Source organism: Balearica regulorum, chromosome 1 (assembly GCF_011004875.1).
Source record: "Balearica regulorum gibbericeps isolate bBalReg1 chromosome 1, bBalReg1.pri, whole genome shotgun sequence".
Classification (NCBI taxonomy): Eukaryota; Metazoa; Chordata; class Aves; order Gruiformes; family Gruidae; genus Balearica; species Balearica regulorum.
The window spans coordinates 24875403-24891693 of record NC_046184.1 but is presented as its reverse complement, the minus strand read 5'-3'; the positions used below and the strand labels follow the sequence as shown (position 1 = coordinate 24891693).

The window sequence follows — 16291 nt, the reverse complement described above, 5'->3', positions numbered from 1 at the left end:
TTAGATAAGCTGAAAAGACATGATAGTATTGTGTTTATCTTTTAAACAATATCTCTGGGCCCTTTTTGTAGTTTGGTAGCCTGTTAGAGAAGGTGGCCCAATCCTGTTTTAAAGCTTTTCTGTCCTTCAACATTGGAGATGTTTATTGAAGACTTTTGTCTCCCCTGGTTGCTAAAGGAAGTACAACATTCTGAGAAAGCATCTTTAATGCTTTCAAGTCATCTGTGAACTGCATGGAGGTGGAAGGGGCAAGACTTTATTTTAAATGGAATATAAAGCAAAATAGATACAGAAAGGGAGCTGTTTACCCCATGTCATGCTTATGGTACAGCTAGGAATTGGGCACAAGTCTTTCGACTCTCATGTTTTGCAGCCAGACCACTGAGTACCACTTCTATGAAGTTGAGTACATGCTGGTGGGACCAAGAAACGTAACTGGTCCAGGACTGGTGATTGTGTGAAACGAGGTGAAGGCAGCAGCTCCAGCTGAAAGATGAAATTGGTAGGGAAAAACTACTCCTTTTTTTTTTTTTTTTTTTTTTTTCCCCCTGCTTGGACTATGATTGAACCCTTGCAATGCTGGGATTTAATTTTCTCTGCTATTTGGGTGTGACTTGTGTGGTGTTCCACCGCAACCCAATTCCATGGCATGCCCACCCCATGGAAGATGTTGGCTAGAAGTAATTAAATGCCCTGGCATTGATTCAGGCATGCTCTGGGGTAGAGACTCCTCTCAGTTTGAGGACAATGTTTGAAAGCAGAGGTATCATTTGGTCTCTGTTTCTCATAAAATCTGACACAAGCAGCTGCACCAGACTGGTGAGCTCTCTAAGGAGCCAGACATTCAACAGTGGTTACGTCAGCCTTTGCAGCACCAGCGAGATGGACTTTGTAGCTGTAAATGTTTTCATAGCTTGGTGAAACCATAGCCATGAGTTCTCTATATGACCAGCTATTTTCTGTAGGACTATAATGTCGTGTGCCTCCCATAAGACTTCCATGCACTGGCTGCCATTTGACTTGGGAGCTGGCGTGGCAGATCCTTGTTCTGAGTATGGAGGGAGAGCAATTTTACAGTGCAGTCGGTGTTTTGGCTCGAGCTCTTTGTGCCTGAGCTGCCCTTTCTCAGGCTATTGCTCATAGTACAGGAGTCATGCATGGAAAAAACACAGTCACAAAGCTCTTTTGTGTCTACCTTGGGATAGGGCAATGGGATTTTTTTCTGACCCTTACTTGAGGTAGAAAGAGGTTTCTAAAATACCCAACTGTTTATGGTTTGTGTGGAGAAAAGTGGCATAAATTCATGATCACTTATCTCTGTAGAACAGATCTTGTCTCTTTTGCTTTTCCATCGCTCCCTTTAATATGCACCTTATCAACAGTCTCTTGCCCTCACCTCTGTGTGTTCTGTGTAGCCAGCTTTGCCTCCCTGGTGTATGCTGCCTGCTGAATCAGTCCTTTTAAAGCCTCCCCCCTCCCTTTTTTTTTTCCTGTGAGTCTTAGGACAGATAGATCTCTGCTCAGGAAAATGGTATCAAGAAAAGTAATTCCAGCCAAAGTGATTTTTCGGCCTTAATGGCCCTATTCTGGCCTGTTCTCTCCCTGACCTTTCCACTGGAAAGTGTTTGTTTAGGCTGCAGTAATTTAATTAAAACTGGCACCTTGCCACCCAAGGTGTCTATCCTTCAGAGGCCTTTTCTATACCCTGCAGATAATGACCTTGATTCAAAAAATACACCGTCTCAAAATGCATGGAGTAGTCTTCAAAGAAATCCATCCCGATTCTTTACCAGCACAAATGCTGGATAAATCAGAAAGAAGTACATGGGTAAGTGTGCCAAATTACTGTGTAAATATTTAAAGGTATATATTGCAATGGGAAATTCAATGCTGAAATGCTCTCTTAAGTGTCAATCACACCAGCAAAGGAGGTACTTAAATCAGGAGAAATAGTCCCTGAGGAACTTGTGGTTCACGGTTGTTCTGAAAAGCTGTAAAAATATATTAGTAAATTTTTAGTAGTCATAAGGCTGATATAACAGTGTAGCTCTGGTGACATGTACAATATATTTACATTTCATTTCCAAAATTCACATTTTCATTAGAACTCTCTACATTTGATCGGGCAAAGTTGATCAAATGTCTTTTTTTTGCGTATTATGTACATGGTAGACATGGTGACCAGAAGTCCCATCATCATTAATATGGACTATTTAAAAACCAGGCATAAATAAAGACAATAAACTAGAGAATTTACTTAGTACTGCTGCTTGTATTTAATTCCCTGTGAATCACATCAGTTGTTTATATTGCTGGGATCTGCTTTTTAAAAAAATCTTCATAAACACACAATGTTTACAAAAAAAAGTGACAAAAAACAAGGAAATGCTAAATATAGAAGTAGGTGCCTATGGTGCGCTCCGTGTATAAAGAAATAGAGCAAATTTTTTATCTGAATGGCAAACTGTAGGTTTGGCAAAGCCACATGGGAGCATCTGGGACTAAGGCATTCAACGAAGGATTAAGTCCATGCACTTTTTATAATCACTTATAATTTAGTAACTACCTGACCTGGACATCCAAATATGGTATATTTGCAAATATCACCACAAATAATATAATGCTTACGTTGGCAGATGTTACCTATTTTATCATGCTTTTTTGGGAAAGAACAGGCTAACTACAGATGCCTAAAGAGCATCCCATTCAAACTGTGCATCCAAACCCCACATTTTTTGTGCACACAGCAGTTCCTCTGCTACTTTCTTTGCAATACAGTGGCCCCTACTTCCTGTCCAAACCTGTTGAGCAATATCACGATGTAATTCCAAACAGCTGCTGTGGTCACCCTATGTCTGTACATCAGTAGCGAGTGAAATGATTTCTATATATAGTTTGTAAATCTGTTGGCAATGTTTGTAAAGCACACTGAAATTCTTCCTGAGGGATAAGAGCAGCTATATGAAAGCAAGAGCATTAAGATCATTGTGTACAAAGCAGTTTATTTTTTTGGTGTAGCAAAAAATGACACCGAGGAAATGGCCAGTCTGCAGAGATGTGGAGAAGCACTTGCTTTGAGCAAAACCCTGGCAGGAATAGTTTGTGCTGTCAAAGATAAGCAGGTTCATCTCACGCTATTATTACAGAACATGACACTGTACTGACACAAGATGATTAAAAAGTATTGGATGTGGAGGAAGGAAAGAAAACTGGGAATGACATTTATTCAGTAAAATTTATTTGTTCCCCTCGCCTTGCCTATTTTAGTGTGATTCAGGTAGGCAAAAGGGGCAATAAACCCTGAGTCTGCTGCACCCTTGGCACCCAGCTACATGCCTCACTGTATAAACAGTAGACCTTCAGGATCCATGCACAAAGGACACTGGGTGCCTGTGCAATGTGGGAAGTGAGTTTCTTTTAATTAAAAGTTGAGGAATTTGGTAGTCCAGAAGTGTTCTTACTTGTACCCAGATGAATTTTTCCCCCCATGCTTCCCTGCAGCCAGGTCAACCTCTTGACTCCCAAGACACATGCTTATGCTCTTCCCAGCAGCAGCACTATCAGACCCTATTCACTTCTTCACTCTTCTTCATAAACAAGGCAACCCAAACACCCCCACCATCAAAATACATGAGATTAGTGGTTGCCCCACAGCTTGTGGGTATATAGTGTTGTATATAGACTTCTGGTTATGTCCCCAGCAGCTGTTGGGAATGCTGTTTTCAAAACAAATCTGAGCAATAAGGCAGCCCATGTGCACATGTTTTTGAGTGAAAGCTGATCACTGTTTGTGATGGGTCCGAGTTGTTAAGCTACAATCTGGACCTGGAATCTGCCCTCCTGGTAACCTGGGGTGTGCTGCAGGGGATCAGTGGGAAAAATTCATCTTTGAGTTAGGATGCTGAGTCTGATTCCCAAGCAAAGACTGTTTTTGGATCAGGGTCATCTTTAAACTTATCCACTTTTTGTTTCCCCAGCATGGATGAAGGGAAATAACATTTTCTCCTGTGTGACTCCCTATTTACGGCATCACCAGGAGAGATGGACAGGACAACAGAATCATCTGGCATAGCGAAAAGCAGCTGAAAAATTGTTCCTTCAAATGCCTCCAGTGCATGCTTTATCCCATTTGCTCTGCTGATACCACTGTTAAATGTAGGTGATGACATATCCTTTTCAGGAACAGTATGGTGTCCACAATTTTCACAAGTTACGCTAGTCTCCCGGGGGAAAGAGCTACAGCTTGTCCCATCAGTCTACCTCATGGTCCTGTTTAGATGCCAGATTGCTGATCCTTTGCCTCTTCAGGCCGATTTGGACCCTACATTCAACCTGGGCCTGTAGAAGCAGCATACTGAAATTGACACACGAATAGGTAGATAGATAGATAGAGAGATAGACAGACAGATATATAAATATATATATAGTAATTATAGATATAATAAGTATATGCACTATATATATTTATTACATTTATAATTATATATAGTAATTATATATGTATTTTGTGTGTATATATATAATTATAGAGGTGGGAGGGGGAAGGCAGGCAGTGAGGAGCATGGAGGCAGGAGAGGGGATGTGTGAGGAGGGCAGGGAAGGATAGGTCAGGGAACAGGCTGTGGAGGCAGGTGAGGACAGCGAGGGGCTGTGCAGGGCCAGGGATGGAGAAGGCAGCGCAGCAGCAAGGAGGCAGGAAAGGGGATGGGGGAGGGCTCAGGGGCTGGCACCTGGGGGTCTGCATGAGGGGGTGGCGAGAGGGAACGAGCTGGTTGAGGAGCAAGGGGTGCAAAAGCAGCGGCAGAAGAGCAGTGAGAGCGATGGGGAAAGCCCAGCCGTGCTGTGGTGCATTGTTTTTAATGTGCTCTATGGCAATTGGACCTGTTCCTGCAGCGTGGGACTGCAGCGCGGTACGAGCCAATGCATCTGTCTGACAGGCTGTCCTCAGGAGCTGTGACTGAAATAGCAGCTGTCCTGGGGCTGGCCGTGTCCCGCGCCTGAGGACAAGGTTGTGCAGCCCTCTCTTTGCTTGCCTGTAGTTTTCCCTGCACTCACCTGAGTGGCAGCAAAATTTAAACTGTGGGCTTTGCCCAGCTGGGGGGTGAGTACCACTCCTTGAGTGTTGCTCATGTCCTTTCAGCAATTGGGCCAGCGTGCCCAAAGTCTGGAAACATGTGAGAAGCAGAGCAAAGTTTCCTAGGCTGCTGCTTGAAATAGTTGATTGCTTGGAAATGAAAAAAGGACATATAAGCACTTAGAAGGGTTTCTTCCTTTAAAAGTGAGAAAATAGATCACCCGCGTTAGGACAGATTGAAAGTCTTGTCTGCAACCTAGCTGCCGCGGCCTGGGCTCCATTCAGCTTGAAGCCGGGAACCTGGGTGGCAGGTACCTACAACGGCAGAGTGGATCCTGCTCCTCTAAAGTGGCCGCTCCCAGCTCTTATTTTCTCTCAGCCCAGGTCCTGAAAGGAACAAACCTTTTAATAATTCTGTCAATCGAGTGATGAGTTTTTCATGGCCTATATGTGAGATGGTTTATTCCCTGCATACAGGATTTCAGCAGGGTGTTAGGAAAGTGAGTTTGGGTTTTCTGTTAGGAGGCGGAGAAGCCCTTTGGAGGATTCATCCCGAACAGTGGTCAGTGCAGCCAGTATAAGCCTGCCCTCACCTACGAGACCTACGGCTCACACTCTGCTCTCCTGCTTCCTGTGATGGAAAGCAGTTAACTGTGCCACCTCACCAGCACAAGGACTCTTCCTAAACAGTTTATAATGGTGTGATCAAGCACCTCACCTGGGATGTATAACAGGATGCTCAAACTGCAATTTTTTGGTTGTTTTTTGCAGAAATCCAAACATGTATAATGCCTGAGAAATGGCACTCCGGAATGAGAACAAAAGGTTTCAGGCAGGAATGCTAATAACAGGAAAACACAGTCACTTCCGTCTTTGCAGCAGAGTTCCTCTCGGAAGCTGGGACCTGTGATCTGAACTGTCGAAGCAGTGGGCAGCTTCAGCAGTGCCTGGTGCCCATAGGACCTGAGCCCTGACCAGCTGGGGTGCCACATAATGCCAAATGCCCTGAAAAAGGGAATCCTGAACTCCAAAATACTAGTTACTTTCAGTCTTAAGGTCTCTGTACTTCCATTCTTCCTCCTCACAAAGGCAGTAACACCTTCATGTCTTCTGAAAGGGCCGCTGGACAAATAGAGCTGTTGGTAGTCATGATATGCTGAAGAACAGGGGCGAAACAAAATGCTGAAAGGCTGTTTATTAAATGTGCGTAATCTCTCCTGTACACTCAACAAGAGTAAAGGTCCTGGGGACTCATGGGTCTAGGCTCAAAGTGTATGATTACAGAATTATGGAACTAAGAACTGTGTTTCAGTGCTCATCAGCAGGCAAGGACAAATATTATCCCCACGTTTTCTGACCTGTGAGTACTTAGCTTTACAGTTTTAACATCCTTTTTGTGTGAGTAATTTGCCATGTGCTACAGCCTTATTAGCTTCATTAAAATTGTTCTAGAAAGTGTTCATGGGTCTTCACCCTTGGCCATCTCCATATAAAGGATAGGTCCTAAATTACCATGAGTGACATGGACAGGATTAAGAAAGGCCCCAAACTTCTCATAACCTCACCTAACTGTGCCAAATTGCCCTGCTTCAGGGGAGACATTTACAATAAAATACCTTGTCCATCTTTAGTAACATTAAATTCTCTTATGTCATGGCTAGAATGGACATCACTGATATTTTATATATAGAAAAACATCACCACTGGCCTGGTGTTGTATCATGCCTCAGCAAGGAGTACCACAGAAGGTAATATTCATGTTGCTGCCAAGGACTGGACTAAATCTTCCTTTGGAATATTATTTTAAAAGTGTGTAATGTGTGTTGCTTTTTGAAGTTCCTTTGAGTTTGGAGAATCTGAATTATACATAGAAAACTTTAAATAGACAATTCAGGTATCTGTATGTTTGTACTTTGTATTATGGACTGTCAGCCCAGGAAAATTCAGACATCTACAAATTTTGTTGTATCTGAGGAAAAAAGGAAAAGCAGAAAGCTCAGAATTTTCTCAGAAACAGTATATTTGAATAGATTTCATTTTTAACAGCATCTTTTTGCTCTTAATATTGTACATATCAATGTTGTTCATGTCAACACTGTACTAATAAAATATAGCGCATTTCTAAAAGCACTTCAGTTTCAATGAGTATTTTCCAACAGAAACTCTGTCCACTGTGAATTTTCTAATGAACTCCATCTAAAAATATTTGCAAGAAAATGTAGTCTGCAAAAATGCACATGAGAAAGAGAATTTTATTGTGCTGCTTCTTTGGCTAACTCCAATGATAACAAAGTGAAACATTGTCCTAGACACACTGAAGAAAGAAAATTGCTTGGAGTTCTGTTATATACATTTAATTAATGCCAACGTCAGCATTCGCAATGCAAAGTTAAAAGAAAAAAGGTATTTATTATTTTTTCCTGTTGTTTCACATTTTACAGAATTTGGCCTAAGCATCATTTCTGCAAGTGCAGCTGAAATAGTGAACAAACTTTTATTGACCCACTGTCTTGTCTAGACACAGGTAACCCATCACAGTATCTTATACCGTGAAGGTAATGCTCTGAACTCCATAAGCCGAACTGGTTTGCATCTTCCTCCTTTTTATTTTATGCAAACATTTGGTCAATGTAAATGACTTGCAAATATTTATTTTATTTTATTTTAAGATGCACAATATTCTTTAGTCTGCTTTATTAATGTATTTCCTGTGGTAGGGAAGACTAAGCTTGTAAGCTTTCATCCCCCTTCTTGAGCAAGCTAAACTGCATGAAATTCATATAGAAAAATGATGAAAGGAAAAATGTAATTTCTTTATTAAATCTGTTTATTAAAATCATGCTCAATCTCCTCTCTCCATTGCCAATAAAGCAATATGCATAATAATAAAACTAAATGAGCAATTTGGCTAAACATCATATATCAGTTCAGGTGTCCAATCCATACTAATCAAAAAGAGATTACGTTGGATGAGAACAATACTTCAAATTATTTTCACTTACATTTCCATTAAATACTGACTTGACTACCTAAAATTAAACCCACCATGTGTTATCTTTAATAAGGTTTATATATGTTGTTACAGATGTGTTCCTACTTTCCTGTACCAAAACCAACCTTTTCTTTGTCTTTCTCTCTTCCTCTCCCCCTCTCTCTCTCACAACATAGGTCTGCAGATACTTCTGGCCTGCATGTTTCAGAAAACGTTGCTAGTTCACCATCATCGATAGCTAACAGAGAAAAGAAAAACCCAGTGTGAAGTTTAACCTTTCATTCTGTAGTTTCTTACATTGGAAGATACTTGTCTGAAAAATAATATCAGAATAAAATATTGTTTATTAGCGGACATGATAATGTAGATATACATTTAAAATTAAGAATTGAAGGGCACTCTTCAGCTGCACATCAGTCATTAATGACGATAGCCATTAGCTAAAATAGCCACTAGAGGCCTGCCTTCATTTGCTAGGGGCTGTCAGAAGTGATGAAGATGGAGTCCTGCTGCCTACCCAGGGCTGGTTCCCCCGAAAGCTCTGGGGGACTCTGCATGAAAAAAAATCTCCGTGTGAAAAAAAATCTCACAGGAGCTCCAAATGGACATGTCGAGCTCATTCTCCCTGCAATCATCCTTGGAAAAAAAAAGGGGAATTAATAAATAATCCAGTTGTGTGATTTGTTACAGGCAAGGCGTGACATTGCGGGAACAGTGCTCCCCGTGGGCCTCAGCATGCTGACCTCCTACCCTGGGGCTGCCTTCCCACTGATCGCAAGCTCCTGCAAACACCTTGGCATGAAAACAGCACGGTTCCACTAGAAAACCGTGAAAATGAGAGGAAGTCCGCTGAACAACGGTGAGGGTGTTTTATTTCCAGCCCCTGTGGCAGCTAAGGATTAAATGGGCTTTCATTGTTCTTTCCCTACTGCCGTTTGGACATGAGGTCGGTGTAAATGTGCCCAGGGTTTTATTTGCTGCTGCCCCCCCGCCTGCAAGGCTGGTATTCTCCCGCTGGCCGCCTGCTCTAAATATGGCCATGGCCAGTGTGTCAATAATCCCCCTCTTTAAGGGACCTGCAAACACTAGTGTTGGGACATTCTTGCTGTTCAGATGTCTAGCTGACGTCTGATGCTTAAAACGGAGCATGCTTTCATCCCTTCGTGCATTGTCGTAAGCCCCCGATGATTACTCTTAAAAGGGTGCCTCTGCTACGCAGGGAAGCAGTTGCTGACCAAACGAGACACAGCTTGCTTGCTTCAGCCTTCTTGAATGCCTAGTAACTTCAAGTTTATTCCAGCCTGACGAACCGGGACCATGTCTACCTTTGGCTACAGAAGAGAGCTCAGTAAATATGAAGACATTGATGAAGACGAGCTCCTCGCTTCTCTTACTGAAGAGGAGCTGAAAGAGCTGGAGCGGGAGCTGGAGGACATAGAGCCCGACCGTAACCTTCCAGTCGGACAACGACAGAAGAGCCTGACGGAGAAAACACCAACGGGGACTTTCAGCAGGGAAGCGCTGATGGCCTATTGGGAGAGGGAGACCAGGAAACTCTTAGAAAAAGAGAGATTGGGTGCATGTGACAAGGTAAGACACTGAGGCATTTGCTGTTTCCTAGAAATATTTGGGCTTCGTCTTCCCTGACATAATCTTGCTCAAGTTTTTCATTTTCTTTCAGTCTCTTGTAGCATTTTTAAGAACATTGTTAGCCATACTTCTGTGTCTGCTAAAGTGCTGCGTGTTCGCTCAGGGAAGTTTTGCTCTCTGGAGGTACCTTAAAAGTTTAGTTGAGAACAGAAGAAAATCCTGTAAAAACTATACTGTTAGTGATTAAAATAGGAATACATTTTAATAACATTGCATGTTAGAAATTATTGCCAGGTAGCGATATGGACTTTTGATTTTGTTTAAAAGCTAAAAAATTGACTTTTCCTTTCCTTTAAAAAAAAAAAAAATCAGTATTGATTGTTGAGAAGCACGTCAGGAAGATAATTTTGAATATATGTTTTGTCAGAAGTCGAGTAAGCAGACGCCAGGCTTCATGCTTGCTGGAAGGAAGCTGCATTGCAGTCAGCAGCTTATGTTGCTTTGTTCCTGCTGAGGATCCGTGGCACCACTCCGGAGTCTTCTGGGAACTGTTGTCAGAGGGTAGCTGTAAGTTATTTAGAAGTGGCCTGGGGCAGAGTGAGCAGCCAAACCATTTATCTGTATTCCCCGAAAAAGCAACCAATAGTGTTTGTTAGGCAATTCATCCCCTGGAATAAACAAAATTTAAGATAAAAGCTGGTCCCTGAACTGCAAATGAGCAGTACAGCTGGGCAGGACTGAAAGACTCAGTCCTAGCAGGCGATAAACTCTCTCAGTCTAAGCTAATGTCTGTGTTGGCATCCCCCAGGCCCTTGCTAAAACAATTTCTGAGACTGAGCTCCATTGAAAAGTAACTTCTATTTTTCATGCTGGTTCCATGTAATTTCAAAGCAAAGTGACGACTTAGGGATGTAAGTAGCTTTTTATTTTTAAACACTACTTCATATCAAGCTCCAACTCTCCCTAAAAGGACAAGTTTTCCCATGTTTAAGTAGCAAATAATACAGAAGAGGTAAAGACAGTGAAACTGGGCTCAGAACTTCTAACAGCCTTGATTCAGGAGCTCGGTTCATTTGCAAGGCAGTAACTGCAATTTGTACATTAGATAAAATAATGTCTTTAAGAAAAAAATTCCTGGATTAAATTAGCCTGCAATAATAATATCCAGGATTTCTTTACACTTAAGTGTTCTCTCCTCCTCATGAACGGTGGTGTGATGTCTTTGCAGGCAAGCACACAGACCACTAGCTGTCATCAGACCATTAGTATCAGCTTGCAGATGTTGACTTCACTCCCTGTTTGTCAAGTCCTAGGGAGGCAATGGCAAGATTAATGTTTATTTCCAGCTAAGCCTGGAACTTGAAACCTGGACAGTTCCAAAAAACCCTCCGAACAGGTCTAGTTTGGCATCTTATATAATGGCAGGATTTTATTTTTTTTTTCTTTTTCCATGTCTATACAGCATTAACAGTGGGTACTGGCTAAAAAAAGTGCTAGCAAAAGCCTCTATACTTTTTGATCTGAGAAGAAACTTCCGAAATGCATCCATAAATATGAAAATGTTGACACGCTGATGTAGAGGGCACAAAGGCTCTCTCCACTGAAGGCAGTAAGAAAGCTCCATGTGAGTTTCTTGAAAGCAATTTTCTTCGTTCCCTCCACTATCTGAAAGTTAGACAGCTTATCTAAGATGGTTATTTGTGCTCCTTCTGTAGTTCGTGGTGAGAGATCAGCCCCTCCAGAAGGCAAACATCCTGCAGATAGCCTTTTCGAATGAGTGACATGCCCTCCAAATATACTTATCTCTCTGCATTGACTATCTTAGTCCTAACTTTTCATCGAGGTACTACCACAAAGTGAGAGGACTCCCTGCAGGCCGCCTGCAGCAGTCCTGTACTGAAATGCTGCCACAATAACAAAGCATGACTCTATGGATCTACAAAGAGAAGAGCACTCGATTTCAAAATTATCGTGCAGATTGTTATGACACCAAACGATGTATGTGACAGGAAACTAAATTCCCCTTTTGACGGTTGGACTTGATGATCTTAGAGGTCTTTTCCAACCTTAATGATTCCATGATTCTATGATTCTATGATTTTGACCCCAGAAATGCCACTCACAAAAACATCAAGTTGTTGGGTTTTTTTTAATTAATCTGGTGTCATCAAGCATATTAGGGGCACCAACTTCTGCTCATCTGCAGCTGTGTTGTAGGCTGTAGCATATATTTCTAAACAGATAAAAGCATAGCCATGAAGATGAGTTCCTGGATATCTGGTGTTTGCAGCTTTTAAAAGTCTGCATATTATGTATAGAAGCTACAGATATAAATCTTAGTCGCATAACAAACCTGGCTTAAACACAGCCCTATTTCTACATGTAGCATGGCATCTCTCAGTGTGAGGGGCTTCCCGCACGTGATCCACAGGAGAAGCAATGGGGCTGGACCATGCAAGCCCTCCATGTGCAGGGCAACGGGGCCGGACCCTGCAAGTTCTCCAGGTGCTGAACACTCAGGAACAACTGGGTGGAACAGCTCGATGTCCTGTTTCATTAGAGTCACGTTTCTGCAAACATTAGTTACTGTCTGTTTTGCATGCGTCCCAACGCAGAAATCTGCTTAAGATTGTGAAACAGTACTGTGCAATCTGTCATTACTATTATTTTAACCTTTCCTTGCATTTCTAGAGCCAGATAATTAAGGAAACCTAAAGCTGCACAGGTTTTCTAAAATAGGCTGTCATGCTAGTAACACTTTCATTTTTCAGAAGCACAAAACAGAATCAGTGTGTCTCTGCAGAGCGCACTCACTTTATAAAAGACTAAAATATGAACATTGCTAAAGTAGTGCATACAGCACAATTACATTTCATCCAATATTTTATCAATATCTACAAATGTAAATAAAAAGATATACACTATGACTTGTCCAGTCAACAAAACAGGTCATGGGAGAACTTTTTAGGCAAGAGGTTTGAGGTTGGTTATGGCGTGTGGGTTCAGTCATGACCCATACAACACTGCCGTGCTTCTGGAGTCCTCCAGGCAAAGGGTGAGACCCCCCTGGGGTGCAGACCTTTTACTGCTCCTGCACAGAGAATTGTCCTCTGCCACCACAACTGCTGAGGGCACTAGGCGGAGCTGTGAGAAGTAGATCCAACTTTGCCATTTTGGTGCCCACCAAACACACTGAAATAACCTTGAGGTTTAGAAAAACAGTCAGTTTACTCTGTAGGCCCCCAGTTATAACGAGTTACAGTGTGGCAACTGACCTGTGACAGCTGTTGGTGAGCAGTCTTAGCTCTTGGCAAACATTTGGGGATTATTGACTTGTGATTACTTGTTACCGGTGGGAATGTGTCCCAATCTTTTCTTCACAAATACCTTCTAAGTGTGTATAGCCCGTACAATGCATCCAGAGTCTTTTCAACATGAATCCTATAATTCATGTCAATATGCATGTTTACATGTGCAAACACTATTTGTGTTCTAAATCCTGACAGTCTTTAGCCTTTTTAGATGTACTAACACATGCAAGGGAGTCTGAGCATTGACACAGGTGTCTAATCCTTATGAAATCAAGAAACTTGTTGCTCATAGGTATGTCCATTCTGAAACTGATGTCTTGTGTTTCTGCTGGCAAGGATCGAAATAACATCATCCCCTTGTGGACATGCCAACACATAGAAAGCATGAAATATGGCCATGTTGCAATATCTCATATCAAATTTTCTCCTGGCAAAAATCATTGACGTCAGTAAAACTGTTCCAATTTATGCTAAGTATTTATCTTCTAAAGAAAATGTAAGAAATACTGTTAAAAAGGTGTTAGGTGCTGAAACATTGTTGATTCTCCTAACTGTCTCTGTTTCTGGGGATTTATTTTTAGCTTTCAATATTATCTTACATAGTTATAATATAATTGGTTTTGTGCAAAAAGGCAGTAGCTACATTACTGAAATCATGTTTAACACCCACACCTACATTCCTATTCAGGACTCTGAGCAAGAAGAAGACAATTCAGAAGATATTCAGGAAGAATATTTCACAGAAAGCAATAGTGAAGTGTCTGAGGAGGCATATACTGAAGAAGATGAAGAGGAAGAAGAAGAGGAGGAGGAAGATGAAGACGACAGTGATGATGACGATGAGGATGAGGAAAAGCAAAATGCTGCAGCTGGTGAGCGACCTGAGGATGGCAGGAGTTCTGACCACATCAGACGCAAAAAGTGTAATGGCGCAAAGGACAATGAAAACTTACTCAATGGCCATGAGGGAAAAGACACTGATAATCTAAGCTTAAAAAGCAGTGCCATCCACCCTTGTGGAAATCCAACAGTTATTGAGGATGCTTTGGAAAAAGTTAGGAACAATGATCCTGACACCACAGAGGTCAATCTGAACAACATTGAAAACATCACTTCACAGATGCTTATACAATTTTCTCAAGCCCTGAGGGACAACACAGTGGTTAAGTCATTCAGCTTGGCTAATACGCATGCTGATGACAACGTTGCAATAGCTATTGCTGGTATGTTAAAGGTAAATCAGCATATAACTAGTCTGAATATTGAGTCAAATTTTATCACAGGCAAAGGAGTGCTGGCCATCATGAGAGCTTTGCAGAACAACAAGGTTCTAACAGAACTGCGGTTCCACAATCAAAGGCACATCATGGGCAGCCAGGTGGAAATGGACATAGTTAAACTGTTGAAGGAGAACACCACTCTGGTCAAGCTTGGATACCACTTTGACCTTGCTGGCCCAAGAATGAGCATGACAAGTATCCTGACAAGAAATATGGATAAACAAAGGCAAAAGCGTATGCAGGAGCAGCGGCAGCAAGAGTCTGGTTGTGATGGAGCCATCAATCCAAAGAACAAAGTCTTGCAGAAGGGGACACCTCGATCCTCCCCTTATGTGTCACCTAAGAGCTCACCTTGGTCCTCACCAAAGCTCCCTAAGAAAGCACCTCCAGTGAAAAGTCAGCCGCCAGCTCCTGCACCCCCACCTCCTCCTCCACCCCCACCACCTCCTCCTCCTCCTCCCCCAGTTATTCCAGAGAAGAAGGCACCAACCAGGAATATAGCTGAAGTCATCAAACAGCAAGAAAGCTCAAAAAAAGCATTACAGAATGGACAGAAAAAGAAAAAAGGCAAAAAAAGCAAAAAACATGAGAACAGCATCTTGAAAGAAATTAAAGATTCTCTAAAATCAGTCTCAGACAGAAAATCAGAGGAAGGTTCACGACCCTCCACCCGTCCCTCCACCCCACAAAGGTCTCTCCATGACAACCTTATGGAAGCAATTCGGGCAAGCAGCATAAAGCAATTAAGGCGGGTAAGTAAGAGATCATATTTCAGTAACTGATTGTGGCTCAGATATCGCATAAGCTCAATTAATTTTAGTGCATATATATTTTTAATAATAAAAAAATATTAGAAATATGAGCATAAGAAAACATTTGTGGGAAGGCTTTCCTCTGATTAGGCTTTTCTCAGCACACTGATTTCTACTCGACTGTGGTTTTGACAGAAAGTGGGGTACTTTCCCAGGTTCAGGCTTGTTACAGGAGATGCTGTGTAGCACAGGGATCTTGGGAATGTGTCTGCAGCTCCGGTAGGAATTTTGCCATCCAGTCTGTACAGCAAATGTAATGAACACCATCCCCACCCCTCCCCCCCTTTCGTAGGTGGAGGTACCAGAAGCCCTTCGGTGAAAGCCTGGACAACAGAAGAAGCAGAGAGCTGCAGTGGTCAAGAAAAGGCTACTCATCCATTCACTGGTGGTAAAATAGACTGTGTAGCAAGCTGCCTCCAAAGTACACTCTTAGATTCAAACCATTTCTCTTTTATTTCAAAGAAATAAACCCGCTAAATGCGACACAATGCTTTAAGGATACATTTGCCTTGTAATCTGTAAATATGGAAATAATTTTCTTTTTTATTTAATGAGATTTCTATTCAGAAATTGCTGCTTATTTAGATATTCTTTTCAATATCTGATTGCACATCACTGGACAAGTTCTTCACATTGAGATGTAATAGTTTACCAGCCTGTGGTTTCTTCTTTTTTTTTTTTTCCATGAATTTACAATAAATGTGGTTTGAAGCTTTCAAGCAGACACATAGTTCTGGGTTTCTGTGAGTGAAAACCTACCAGATCTTTGCGTCAAGTTCATGAGCATTAGGGAAGTCTCCTGGGAAAGAATCTGAGATCTTTCTCAGCTGCACCCATCAGGCCTGCTTGGAGGATAGTACCTGAGCCCATAAGTTAGTGCAGTTTCATACTGACATGGGAAAAAATCGTTGATAAGGCTATATACAAGGAAGATTAAGCTGTGGACTGTATCAGGTCACGGGTGTTGCGTACCAGGTCCTAAACCTTGATCTAACAAAATGAGAAGTGGGTGATGAATAGAGCTACAGTTCATGTTGACTTAAAGATTAAAAATTAATGTGGATATTTGAAGGATGCAGCAGAATTATTCAATGGAGATCCACTCAGTACAAGTGCACGTAGCTGTATCTAGGCAGAACTAACCCCAGTGCAGACATTCAGTCAGACACAGAAACTTGAAGAACGGTATAGCATTCAGGTGGAAAAAGACTTTCATATGATATCAGCTGAAC

General features: G+C 41.8%; 1 protein-coding gene and 1 long non-coding RNA gene across 2 annotated transcripts; both read left to right on the top strand.

The window, feature by feature from the left end:
• Window positions 1–1651: 1651 nt before the first annotated feature.
• Window positions 1652–7730, top strand: LOC142600039 (uncharacterized). The gene is made up of 4 exons (XR_012833505.1): window positions 1652–1828; window positions 3978–4155; window positions 5846–6130; window positions 7516–7730. It is a non-coding gene; the product is annotated as an uncharacterized LOC142600039 (long non-coding RNA).
• Window positions 7731–9267: 1537 nt separating this feature from the next.
• On the top strand, window positions 9268–15781 carry LMOD2 (leiomodin 2). The gene is made up of 3 exons (XM_010301956.2): window positions 9268–9656; window positions 13656–14999; window positions 15352–15781. The coding sequence occupies exons 1-3, from the start codon at window positions 9384–9386 to the stop codon at window positions 15376–15378; spliced, it is 1644 nt and encodes a 547-aa protein (XP_010300258.2). The 5' UTR covers window positions 9268–9383; the 3' UTR covers window positions 15379–15781.
• The last annotated feature ends 510 nt before the right edge of the window (window positions 15782–16291 follow it).